The following is a 14,249-nucleotide window of genomic DNA, read 5'->3' on the forward strand; positions in this document are numbered from 1 at the left end:
CACTGGCACTGATGAACCCGTTAAATCATTAAGAGACTTTCCCCATCAATTCCCGTGTCTTTCCATCCTCTTCCCATCCCTTCTCTATTTACATAGGCATGTGAGTGTGGAAATTTAGTGAGTTAAGAAGGGGATGCTCATTTACAGGAAGAGATGCTGGCAAGTCTGCATAAGGGGGAATTTCAACAAACAACAACAATAAAACCCATCCAGTCTCTATCTGGAATGCTCAGAAGTTTATGTAAGACTTTGTTTAGACCTTCTTTTGCTGTAAAAACAAGGCCACAGCAAAACTAGACAAGGCAACCAATACAAGTTCTGTTTGGATTTATATAAACAGATTATTTCTGTTTTTGAATTCAGAAGAACTCAATATGTTCACTGGGGAAAAGGAAAACCACGGAAAATTTGATCAAGTTTGACTACCTCAACAAAACAGAACATGACAAAATGAGGCACTATACTCTCACTTAAATATTATAGGTGGAGCTCAAAAGGATTGCTCCTTAGGGTCAGAAAATGAATCAAGTCTCTTGATTTTAGTTTTGTGCAGTGATTCTTTCTGGCCTGAAGACTTTTCTGGAATCAAGATAGGGTCTCAACCAGGCGTGGTGACACACAACTTTAATTCCAGGACTCAGGAGGCAGAGGCAGGCAGATCACTGTGAGTTCAAGGCCAATCTGGTCTACAAAGTGAGTTCCAGGACAGCCAGAGCTGTTACACAGAGAAACCCTGTCTCAAAAAAACAAAAAACAAACAAACAAACAAAAACCCAGACAAGATCTCACTATGTGGTCTAGATTGGTCTTGAACTCTGGATTCCCCTGCCTCAGCCTTTCAAGTGCAAAGAATTCAGGTATGCGCCATTAGGCCTATTTTTAAAATTTTTTAACGAAAAGTATAATTACATTTTTTCTCCTTCCATTTCTTCCTTCCAACCTATCCCATGCACCCCATCTTGCTCTCAAATTCATGGCCTCTATCTCTTTAATTGTTCTTATATGTGTGTGTGTATGCACATATTTATAAATAAATAAATGCAACCTTCTCTAATGAGAAGTACAGATCATGTTCAAGGCAATCTATTCCTATGCCATTTGCCCAATGCATTCACTTATTTCTTGTTCCTATCCAGGTACATAAAGAGAAACAGGACATGGGGATACATGACAAAAGGAAGCTTCTAGCCTTTTAGTTTTACATAATGATTCCTCTTGGCTTATAGAGTATAATCCCCAGAAGGATAATCCTTCTAATTAATATTAGGGACAATCTAATGTAAAGTAAGTGGCTGCATATTCACAGGGATGATCACATTAACAAGCAAGCACTAAGAAAGGGACCCATCCCTTGTGTGAATAGACTTTTCAAAATGACCACCAACTGCCAGGATTAGCTACCTAGAATTCTGTCAATTTTTGAAGATTATCTTTAGGTAGTTACTTTTCAAATAAACCACAAAATCAGAACCTGTATTTTCTAGAAATTTTCAGATATCATAAATTTAAAACAGTACAATGAAGATAGAATGTGTGTGGTTAAATTAAGGAGACCTGATATGACAGTTCTATACTAAGGGCATGAGTGTTTCATGCTTTTAGAAGTCTGGCTAATGAAATAAAATGGAGAAGCAGCCGGGTTAATAATCATGCTATCTGGGTTCTCCCAAATCTATAGAGCTTTCCCCTAGAAAAACTATCATAACTCTAAAGGCAAGAAATCAGATAGAAAAGATCAGTAGCATTAAGGCCATGTTACTAATAAGAAAGTGCTCTATACAATGGGAAGGATAAAAGTGAGAGTATTTGCTTTCTCCAGTAAATAGCTCCATCTAAAGACCATGAAGGTGTCTTTTATTTTTTACAATACTAGGAAAAAAATTCTGAGAAGTATTTAAAGCCATAACAGATAGTATGGAGCTTGGGATACTGATCACCTCAAGGACTCTATATAGAATTAAAGGACTAAAATAAGGTCAGCAGCTGGGGTATAACTCATCATAGTAAAGTGCTTGTCTACCACATATAATGCTCCGAGTTTGCTGGGGCAGCAAAAACAACAACTAACAAATAAAACCCACCAAGCAACTTTAAACCAACAAAAACTGTCACTAGACACTTTCCAAAAAAGTATTGTTGGCAAATAAAAAAGATTAAACAAATATAAAATATGGTATCCCTGGCATTCATTATAGAAAAATCGTATTATTTACATTTAATACAAAATAAGAAAAATACACCTTATAGGGTTGATTTATATAGCCAACATATTTCTGTTAAAATACACTTGTTACCAATGTTAAGTTAGGAAGACAAAAGTAGTAAACTGATGTTTCAGTAAGAGTAATTATGGAAACTAATAGTCACAGATCTTAATTATCATACTTAATAAACAGCCTACTACTAAATGAACTGTTTATATTTACTCGGAGAAGAATATTATCAATTCTGGAAATGAAGAAATAAGAGCCAGGCCTCAGTAAAGAGGGATATTGACATAGTAAGTACCATAGTTTGTGGGCTTTGAGAATGAAAAATTAGGTAAAACTTCTGCCAAGGCACTATTACAATATGCATTCCAATTGATTCTTCGATATATATATGTGTGTGTGTGTATGTGTGTGTGTGTGTGTGTGTGTGTGTTATAGTTGTTGCAATACAGCAAACTACATATTAGATATTATTTGAACCTTGGCCAACACTATGAACTGAAATAAGATATACAGGTAGTCTCTGATATTTTCTTACAAAAATAGTTTACAAATACAACCCTAGCTATGTTTTTGTCTTTAACCTTGCCATCTAAAACAAATTTCTGGGTAAAGAAAATTGTATTCTATGTATAATATAAGTAGTCAGACTTACGCAATTCTCCAGCAGCATTGCGGCCACCGACTGCATACAGATATCCCTTGAGGGCACTCAGGTGGAAGAAGGTGCGCTTTTCATTTAAAGATGCAACTTGGATCCATTTGTTGTATCGAGGATCAAATCTAAACACGGTATCAACAGCCGTTTTTCCTTTTGTGTCATAATTGCTCTGCCCACCAACGACATAGAGAAAATTTCCGATGACAGCAATGCCATGTTGGTATCTTGGGGCATCCATGGGGGCTAGAGATTTCCATTCGTGGGTCTTTTCATCATACATGCGCAATTCCTTACTGACAACCAGCTGCTGTCTCAGGACTCCGCCGAGTGTAACCAAATGAGTGGTGTCAGACCGAATGGCAGTCCTGTCTGACTGCATAACTGGCTGCATAAATGGCATCATTTGGTAATTGCTGGCTTCCAGGAGCAAATTGACACAGGTATTGTCAGTTCTCATGAAATCTACCGTTTGCACATAATTAATGAGCTCCTGTGGTGTCATCAGCGGAAATCGTATGTTCTTCATTAATTTTGGAGCAAAGTCCATTCTGGGCTCTTCCAGGCGAAGCCAGCGACAGGTAGCTTTGAAGAGCTCTAGCTCGGTGCACTGCTTAAGGCTGTTACTGGAAAGCACGAAGGCAAGACGTTCAAAAGGGAGTTTCAGGAACTCCCCAGTGCTCAGCAATGCAGGGAAATTCTTTAAGACGAAAGTGTTGACGTATTTATCCACTTCTGTCAGATGGTAGGTGTTGGCAATTCGTCCAACTTCAACACAGTTATCCAAAGTAACCTAGGAATCCAATAAGAAAATTAACATGGCTGCTTTGATCGCAGAAACTCATTTTAGAGGAAGAGTGTTTTATAAAGTCCATATAAATGCAAATAAAGATGCTTATTTAAGGGCATAAAGATGCAAGCAACCTTCATCTGATTTAACAAAAAGTTGACTGAACAAAAACGATCAGTTAACCTAAGAAACAACAATTCGAATTGACTATGTCCAAAATAATTAAGTTTTCTTCCTCAAAAAAGTATCCTTGTCCCAGATGCTGATGAAATTATTGCTAGATAAAATTTTAGGAAAATCATGTTATTCAATTATGGTCAAGTCAATTTCTTCTTTCTAGTTCTTCAAAGTATCACATATAACTAGCAGTTCACAAAAATGACTACTATCCAATTCTTTGACTTTCCTTTTATATAGAGGTAGCATTTGTTACTGTCCTTCATATCGGTTCTTTTCAAAGTTAGTGTTCACAATAAATGACTTAGCAGCACAATTATTCCTAAGACCAAGTTGTTTTACATATATTTATCCAGAAACACAAGCAGAAGAATTTGTTGAGGAGAAGAAGGATGTGTCTGTATTAAAACCCATGCAGGATGAGTTTGGGGAACAGTTATTCTGTTAAGTACCAACAAACTCTAGTAGCACTAGTTGGTATCAAAAAGAGTCCAGAATAATTTTTCCAGTACTGACTGCAAAGTGGAAAGCAAGCAAAGGGGAGAAGTGATTAAAGTGGTCCCTCTGCAACAGTGTTCTTTTCAATGTTCTAATAGCTGATAGGTCAAAATGAAAACGAGAAACATAATATCAGCAAACATAACACCAGAAATAAACCACAGCAAGCCTACCACACAAGTATTTCTACGTGTGTATATAACACGAGACAGAAAAAAAAGCACCAATGCTTGTGTGTGTCTCATCTTTCATCACTGAATGCTCCATATGTAACAAAAATTCATCAGTGTATTGTTAGCCTCCTGACTGCTATGCTAAGTAAGAGATGCATTATATGCTTAAGAGAAAACTGGATAATTCTTCTATTGATGTTTCACTTGAAAGATGAAATGAAGGACTAGAGGTGTAGCTTAGTGGTAGGCTGCTTGCCTGGCATGCTTGAAGTCAGAAGTTCCATGTGCAGTACTTCAAAAAAAGCTAAAAGCATTATTCCTTTGCATAAAACAACAACCCAGTTAGATATATCAATGAAAACTCTAAGATTAGCCTGTAAATATTTTTACAGATACATTTCTCAAAAAGAATCTGTACTTTTTTCAGTTATTTCTTCTATTTTGTTTAATAACTTATTTTGGAATTAGTTAAATCTGTTGATACCCAATTTTATACATGTGTACAATTCACACTGACAACTCTCACTCCACACTTTTCCATCTTTTTGTCTCCCTTGTCCATCTGTTTTCTCTCCGTGAATCTTTTTGTGGCTCGTGGGGTTTAAACAAAGCTTGGGCTTTCCTTGTGTGCAAGTGCGAGGTTTGGAACTATGCATTTGAGCTGGAAGGCTCAGCAGTGGGTAGAGAACTGATGGCAACGTTTCCCCTAAGAAAACTGATTAGTATAAAAATCATCAAAATGTTTAATTGCTTATTTTATTTGGTAGTTATATATTTAAAACACCTAAAATAAGCTGACACAAATAAAATGAAAATACATCCTGGTGCTCTACAAATGAACAGTTTAACAATGTACCAATATCTTTAATTTCTAATATAAAATATATTTTAATACTATTGTAGAAGTGGCAGATTGATGTGGACATAAAAAACTTTCAGCAGCATTGAGTAGAGTAATATTTCATATTTGATTATCCAAATGGTACTAGGTAGAGGGCATTACTGTTTAAGGTGATGAATCAGCTTACCAAGGCAAGTAAGAAATAAAGGTAATTTGTGCTTTTGGAAATACTTACTAGTAGGGATAAGCAAAAATCAAAATCAGTGACAGCAAAAAATTCTCCAAGAATTTGATATGGCCACTAATAGAATCAACAAGAAATGGGTATTTAAAATGTTAAAACAAGTCCACCAGCTGCTAGTTACCCAATTAAATCTAAGTTTACAGCATATGTTGGGTGTAATGGTATACGCCTATGATTCTAGAATTTGGGAAGCAGAAGAGGCTCACAAGCTCATGGCCAGCTTGAGCTAAAAAATGAAATCTCTATCTCCCTCTAAACAAAATCAAAGTGAAAACATTTAAATAGAAGGTAAAATAGGCCAACAATAGAGATTTAAAAAACAAGCTACATAAATGGTTAGTAGAGACTGGCATGCTGGTGAACAACTATAATCCTAGTACATGGGGCTCTGCGGACTACCAGGAAGTGTCATGAGTTTGAGGCCAGCCTGGGCTACAGAGCAAGACCTTCTCTCAAACAACAACAACAACAACAACATAATAATAAGAATAATAATAATAATAATAATAATAATAATGAAACAAGATTAGGACATGTAATTCTCCCCTGCCCTGCCCGCCCCATCATCACCACCACCACCACCACCACCATCATCATCATTATCATCATAAAGAAATTCTCCCCCTAAGAAACAAGATTAGGATATATAATTCTCCCCCTGCCCTGCCAACACCCATTTTCAATAATATTCAATCAGAAAAAGCATTACTAAAATGACAGGAGAAAAGAAACCTACCTTTTACTTAGGGGCATTTGAAGAATGCCTTCTAGATATCAGTAACCCATATACACAGATGCTCAGGACTGGAAAAGACTTGGATGGAACATCTAATCAATACAAATAGCTCCTACCTTTGAAATAATACCAGAGAGTTTTTATAACCTTTATAGTCTTTATAAAAGGACTAACTATTTTCTATAGCCTCTATATAGCAGGCACCATACTGTGGGCACACAACAAAGTTAGGACCCAATAAAATCAATATTATAAATACTCAAGATGCAATAACAAAATGTAATACCTGTTAGGACAGAAAACTCCTAGAACCCTATTAATTATAAATGGGAAACAAGAAATATGTATTAGGAAGTTAATTTTCATCAAGTATGTGTTGAATATAGAGATAAGAGTTGAAATCTCCAACAGTTAACAACATATACAGAAGACTGATGGCAAAGAGTAAATAATTTTGGCACAATTCAGTACTACTTTATTCTTCTTTGCTTTGACCCACTTCTCAGTCCTGACTCTTGGTAGTGCCTCAGGAAGAAGATCTCCAGATGTTTAAATAAGGCAGTATTTTAGAAATGGATACAGGCAGAAACATATAATGTAATTTGCATATATGATAGAATACCTTATACTTTAAATAACACTTAAAGCTTCTAAATCCTCCTTTAAACAGAAATTGAGACAAAATATATGAAATTGGATTGATTCTCAACATACTTCAACAATTTTTGAGGAAAACCAACAAATCATAGAAGGTGTTTATTTAAAAAGAAATTCTTTAAGTAGAAGTACCTCAAATTTCATCCTAAGCTATCTAATTTCATCTGAAAATCCAACCAAAATTTCCAACTAATTACAGATGAAAACAGACTTACAACAGATAGTATTGCTTCATTTAAAGAGGTTGTGTATACTCTGATGTCTCCTCAGAGCACCTAAAACTTTTTAAATGGACTGAACAGCAAAACAAAAACAAGAAACAATTCCTCATACAGAAATAGGCCCTTCTCAAATTGTTCTTTAAATTTTTAATTCTATTTCCTTGGCCTATATTATTATGAATTATTTTCCTACAATCAAACCTTTAAGCCATCCTCAAAACAGTTCCCACATTTTAATTTTTCTAACTGTGTTCGTATTAACATGTTACTCTTTGTGCCTGTTATGTGTTCAAACGATTTGGGTGGCACCAAAACACCTTCATTAATGTAATTTGATGATCCAATGGCACATTTGATTAAAAGTCTGTGATATAATTTTGTTAAAGGAACAGTATTATATACAAAGAGATCCTGGTACAGATTAAACAAATTTCTGCTTTTATACTCTCAAGGGAAAAAGTATAGACTAAAAGATTATTAAAATCTCGACTATGCCTCACCCAATGCTATAGAAATAATAGTCCTTCTCAGTGAGGAATCACTCCACACTCTTAGAGATGGAATAAAGGTCTTTACTGGTTGACTGTGGCCAATGTCCAAATGAGAGTTGGCACCCAAAAGATTTCATTAGCTTATATCCACCTTGCGCTTATGCATTCTATATAATCTGTGGTCACCCTTAAATCTCTGTTGGGTCCTTACCCCAGGTTAGATTCAAACAATTTAAACAGAGACAGGAGAATGCAAGTCTGCCCACTTAGATGGATGAGAGATTTACACAGCAAAGATATTGCATATTGCCAGAATTATTTTAAGGAAAGCAGTGTTATTCTTTTTCAAATATTTTTTTACTGGGGAATCATCTTGCACACCTGGCAGAATTAGATTTTCCTGATAAGAGCACAGGGGATTAATGGCAGCCCTAGACTCAATGGTGATTTAACCATATGCTGCCTCCCACCCCAGCTGCCCCTTAGAGGTATGTCTTTGGTGTAGGATCAGTATAATGGCTGGATTTAAGTCAGTGCTGTCTCCTTTGTTATGACAATCAGAGCCTAGTGACTGATGAATAAACATTTATATCCTAGCACCTTTAATTTTGTTTATCTAACAACAGGCCTAGTAAGCATGTTACTTATCTTTGGGGTATTTTGGAGGCAGTGCTCAACTTGTGTGACTTAATGTTTCCTAAGTAAACGTAGCAGTAAGCCTTTTATAACACCAATTCTATCACTTCAGCTTCTTCTACATAGCCCATTGCATATATTAGATTCTTCTTGGTGTTTTCTAGTGTGTTAGAAACACAAACAAAAGGCGAGTTCAACTAGCTTGGAAAATGGATGCGTATGCAATCAAACAAGCTAAAATGGGAGCAGAAGATGTAAAATTCATTTCCTGTCAGGCTTCCCTTGCATAGGCACAAGACACATCACAAGACAAAAGTTAAAGAACCTTTGGATAAGAACAAAGGGATAATTAAGATACGCATAAAAATTAAGAAAACGAATCCAATTATAGACAAAAGATCTGAAGACATACAAATGATCAATAAGTATATCAAGCAATGTTTAAAATTCTTAGTCATGATCAACAATTATATCAAACAACATTCAACATATTTAGCCATCATGGGAAAGCAAATCAAACTGTAACAGATCCAAGAGAAACTACAGACAGCAAAGAAATGGAAATTTCCCCAGGACTCATGAGCTGGGAGAAAAGAAAGGCCTCAGTCAGAGGGGGGGGTTTATCTCCAGCAAAGAGATTTTAAACAGTTCTAACATCTTGTCAGGCCAGGATGAGACTGAAGCCCAGAAGGCCTTGGATCATTGGTGGCAGGGTCAATTGGAACTACTTAAATGTGCCCTCTACTTAAACTTTAATCTCACCTTAGGACCCCAACATGATTGGGGGACTTGAGGAATCTCCTTGTCCCTTTCCCAATGTGGCTGCATTGAGTAAATCTCTTTTTTCTGCATTCCCTTTTAATTTGATTATTGGGGACCTGTAGCCAGACCTGGCTTTGGGCACACGTTGTTATCCCAAGTTCAAAACTACCCTGAAAGGCTATCTGACCCCATTCAGGACAGCAATCATCAGAAAAACAAATGTTGGCTAGGATAGGGGTGAGGACAGGAACTCATACACTGTTGGTGGGAATGTACATTAACTAGTCTCAGCATTCCAGAAGTCAGTTCAAAAACTAAAGATAGAACTTTCTACCACATGACCCAGCTATAACAATCCCAGGTATATACCCAAGGCAATCTATGTCACATACCACAGAGACACATGCCCATCCATTTTTTACTACAACACTATTCACAATAGCCACAGTAGGGAATCAACCTAGATGAACAACAACAGATGAACAGATAAAGTGTGGTACAATGAAATATGTTATTTGCAGGAAAATTGATGATACTAGAGGGTATCGTGCAAAGTGAAACAAGCCAAAGGAAGAGAAATATCCATTTCCTATTATATATAGAAGTTGAAATAAAAAATACTGTATATAATATGCCTATATAAAATAAGAAAACAATGTATTACTCCTATTTATTCTGTATTTTTTGTTCTTAACATATATGCTTAACATATATAATACATAAAAGTACAACATACATATATATGTATGTGTATAATATATATACACATATATACACATATGTTGTTGTACTTTCATTTCAATTCCAAGTATTCTAGTTCAGTAATTTAATACTAAATGGATTCATTTTGTGGACAACCATGCAGTTCTTCATAATAATCATTTTTAGAGAATATGACAATATTTCAAACTAAAAAAATGAATGAAAATCTTGATCTGTCCATTTGCAAATTGGAGAATGACTACAAAATAGTGTAGTTTTATAATGTCATAGGAACAAAAAAGTAATGTAATTTATATTTTTCTTAGTGTGTGTGTGTGTGTGTGTGTTTTGCCTGAATCTATGCTACGGTCAGAAGAGGACAGCAGATCCCCTAGAACTGGAGTTACAGATGGTTATGAGCCACCATGTAGTGTTGATAATCAAACCTGAGTTGTCTGGAAGAGCAGCTGTGGCTCTTAACCTAACGAGTCATCTCTTCAGCCCCTTACTTGTATTTTTTTAGTGATAAAAATAAAGACAGTTTATTAAAGAAGAGAAAAGGACTCCAGGGAACAGAAGGGTGCTAAAGATCTGGAACAGGATGTAGACTCAAAACCCCTAATATAATTTTTTAATCATGTGACTAAAAACAAGACAGTTTCCCTTTACATATATAACATGTGAAAGAGTTTTTTTCATTTTATAAATAAGTTTACCTATTCTGATTTGCAGCCTTAATCATCAGAATTTTATGTTCATTTCATAGTTCTCTTTCCCATAAAAACCAAGAAAACGATACAGCACTAACAAAATTACTGGATCCTATAAAATATAGTACTAATTATTACCCTAAGAGAAAAGCAATCATTGGAAAGGATGATGAAGTTACAGGGAAGATTGATTTTCTTCTACTGAGCCTCAGGCTCTGTTACACAAAGGTGGAATTCTAACCAACATGAAAATGAGTTTGCTATCATACTTAAAGCTATCATTCAAAACTATTATATAAATTCTTTCTGGGTCTCACTTTGCCAATTCACATTTTACTAACCACTGTTCTTCATCCATACTCATAGTAAGGAATTAAAAGCAATGTTTCATTTTCAAGGCTCCAACTTCATTAGTGCTTCAGTTATTTGAAGTTATGTGTCATTAAAAATGAAGCCTAGTTCCTTCCAAAACATTTGGTTTCAACACACAGCTTTTAAAACATAGGATCATCTTATTAAGAAATTACCCATAATAATTTAGCTCAGGAAATGACTAAAAAACCCCTATGTGAAATAGCCACAGTGTCTTGAAACTTGAAGTTCTAAGTAGAAAAGGACCCCAGTACTGATGATTTTCCTATTTCACTTTCACTTGCTGAGAAGGAAGGAATAGCTCAAAGCTGAAGAGTAGTTTAACTAAGAAACACAGTGTGTCAGAAAAAAAAGATCCTGCTGCTAACAATTCACCAACTTTCTAAAAAGTATTTTAATGACCATGAGAAAGGAGATTGCCACCACAAAAGAACACAGACACATTCTCAGTAAGCAAGATAAAGCATGAACAAAGTAGAATGATGCTCAGAATAAAAAAGATGAATATCCTAGAAGTTCACAGACAAGGAGCTCTACAATGAGGAGGCAGAAAATTGAACTGTAGCACAAGTAAACATGGCTCCCATCAAGCCTCCTCAGTAGATACTGTGCAGCTCTGTCTGCTGAAGGTATTAACAGCAAAGAGCATAATCTTGAAGACAATATTAACTGTTCATGAAATGAAGGCACCTCAAGGTTAAAAGCCTTAGTACAGCAAGCATTTCAAACATATTAAAGAAGCAACTTCTGAACTACTGGAAAGGTGTAAATATATAAAATCACTATCATTTCATCTTTAAGTAAGACTGATTTTAAATAGCATTGTTTTGAAAAATTCTTCTGTACTAGTCTGTCTAGAATATACTACCATTAAATACAGTTGGTTTAGTTGGGCAGTGGGGGCACAAGCCTTTAATCCCAGCACTCAGGAGACATAGGCAGATGGATCTCTGTGAGTTCAAGGCCATCCTGGTCTATAAGCTAGCTCAGCTAGGACTACACAGAAGGATACTGTCTCGAAACACTTCACCCCCCCCAAAAAAAAACAGTTGGGTGTAGTGGTTCATGCTTCTGATTTCTGATCCAAACACTTAGGAAACAGAGGCAAATGCCTCTGTTGAGTGTGAGGCCATCATGGTCCACACAGACTTCTAGGTCAGCTAGAGCTATATAGTGAGACCCTGACTCAAAAAAGTATGTATATATAAAAACATATACACATTCTCCATCTCTCTCTGTCTCTGTCTCTGTCTCTCAGACACACACACACAAAACTTGGTCTTCTTTCGGGAAAAGTGATGGATTATAATATCTGAAGTTGTAAATGCAAAAATATTGTTAGATAATAGGTCAAAAAAGCTTCTTGATAATCACCATTTCCAAGGAAATCATAGCACTTTCCCGGTTTATCTCAAGATGAGCATGTGTTGCTCAGCTCAGTGGAAAGCAATGCTAAAGAGTCTGAAAACATAACCCTGAAGGGTTATTACTAAATTAATTCTTGAACTTGTGACATTATGAAAATACATTCATTATAATCACAGTTTACTTGAAACTGTCCCATGCTGTTGGTGACACAAAACTAGAGGAAAGATAGTTGTTAGAGTATGTATGGTCTTCGCACAATGGGATTAAAATGAAATTTAATATACAAATTTAGTAGTATTGACAAACAGTAGCATAAGAGTTTAATTATATTAATTTAGACTATTCTGCAATGATGATATAGGTCAATAATATACCACCATATGGTCATAACACCTTTAAAATAGCAATTAGCTTAAAATTTTATAAATAATTATGACAGTCATTTGAGTACTCTGTAATGGAAAGAATACATTAAAAACAGATTTCAATAGTATAATTAAATGGGCATTGGCTGACTTATAGAAAGTTTCACATTTTTAAATGTTCTTTAATATGACTAATTTTTAATTTTATTTTCAATTGATGCATAAATTTACTGGTATAATGTGATGTTCCAATATGAGTATATGCTGTATAATAATTAGGGTAATTAGCATATCCATTTATCTTAATCATTCATTATTTCTTCATTGTAAGGATATTTAAATAATCTTATAGTTATTTTGAAATATATGAAACATTGTTAGAAACAGTCAGTCCGCCGGGTGGTGGTGGCGCACGCCTTTAATCCCAGCACTCGGGAGGCGGAGGCAGGTGGATCTCTGTGAGTTAGAGGCCAGCCTGGTCTACAAAGTGAGTTCCAGGACAGCCTCCAAAGCTACAGAGAAACCCTGTCTCGAAAAACCAAAAAAAAAAAAAAAAAAAAAAAAAGAAACAGTCAGTCCACTGTACTCTTCTAGAACACTCCTATGTAACTCTATTTCTGTACCTACTAACCGATTTCTTCATAATCTTCCTTTACCCTACATTCCCTGGATTCTGGTAACCACTATCTTCCTCTGCTTCTATGAGACATGCTTTTCTTGCTTCCACATCTGAATGCGAACAGGTAGTATTCTTTTTCCTATGTGTGGCTTATCTTACTTAATATATTATATTCCAGGCTTATCCTTGTAACTGTAAATGATAGAAAAGAACTCTCTTCATCATTCCCCTGTGTACTTTTATCACATCACTATTGATTCACCTGTTGACAAATAAGAAGTATCTTATTAATGCAATAATTAGGCAAACGTTTTCCCCAAACTTAGCATTTTAAGGAAGAGTTCATGCTCAAAAGTTCTAAGAGCAAATTATCATTATTAAATCTGACATTAGTTAAAGCCAATTATAAGGAAAATATATCACCTATCAAATAATGAATTAGAAAATACATAAAATTTCACTATTACTATAATCACAAAAGCAGGCTCCAGGAACTGTAGAAAAATTGTCATTTTTGTATAAGACAGACAATGTTTTTCTTAACTAAAATAAAGTCTGTAGGAAGAGTGACTATTAAGCAGTTCAATGATTAGTTGATTAAAACAAGCTAACCATAGTTCAGTGTAATGTGTTCTAAGACATAAAGATTCACGTCTTTCCAAGTTAGCACTTAACTGCTCATTCTTAAGATCATGTTTCCATATTCAAAGAAAAAATGTCAACCTTGATTTATCAGAATTCTAGAAGCTTAGATACTTTTCTATCTAATTCTATAAGACTACTGTATAAAAATAAGTCAAATGTTGTATAAAAAATCACTGAAATGAATAAACCTAAATTAAAATATGTAAAGTTATGAAACAAGTTAAGGCACATATATTTTCAAATATATTAGTATTCTATATCATTTGACTGTATGGAAGGACTTTGCTAAATAATTCTACTTTGTAAAATTCCCCTGTTTGAGTTTCCATTTACTCCCACAGCACACATTAGACAACAGCTTATTCTGGTAAGTT

At 35.1% G+C, this 14,249-nt stretch overlaps 1 protein-coding gene across 7 annotated transcripts in view; it reads right to left on the minus strand.

Moving 5' to 3' along the window:
* Klhl13 (kelch like family member 13) overlaps nucleotides 1-14,249 on the minus strand; it is a 172,473-nt gene that overhangs the window by 7,396 nt on the left and 150,828 nt on the right. For all 7 annotated transcript variants that reach the window (XM_013122808.3, XM_013122803.3, XM_040744534.1 and 4 more), the window contains one exon: nucleotides 2,866-3,661. In XM_013122808.3, the coding sequence (XP_012978262.1) occupies nucleotides 2,866-3,661 (796 nt within the window). The remainder of the gene's footprint in view (nucleotides 1-2,865; nucleotides 3,662-14,249) is intronic.

The sequence above is a fragment of the Mesocricetus auratus genome, unplaced genomic scaffold (genome assembly GCF_017639785.1).
Source record: "Mesocricetus auratus isolate SY011 unplaced genomic scaffold, BCM_Maur_2.0 Super-Scaffold_100003, whole genome shotgun sequence".
NCBI classification, from domain to species: Eukaryota; Metazoa; Chordata; class Mammalia; order Rodentia; family Cricetidae; genus Mesocricetus; species Mesocricetus auratus.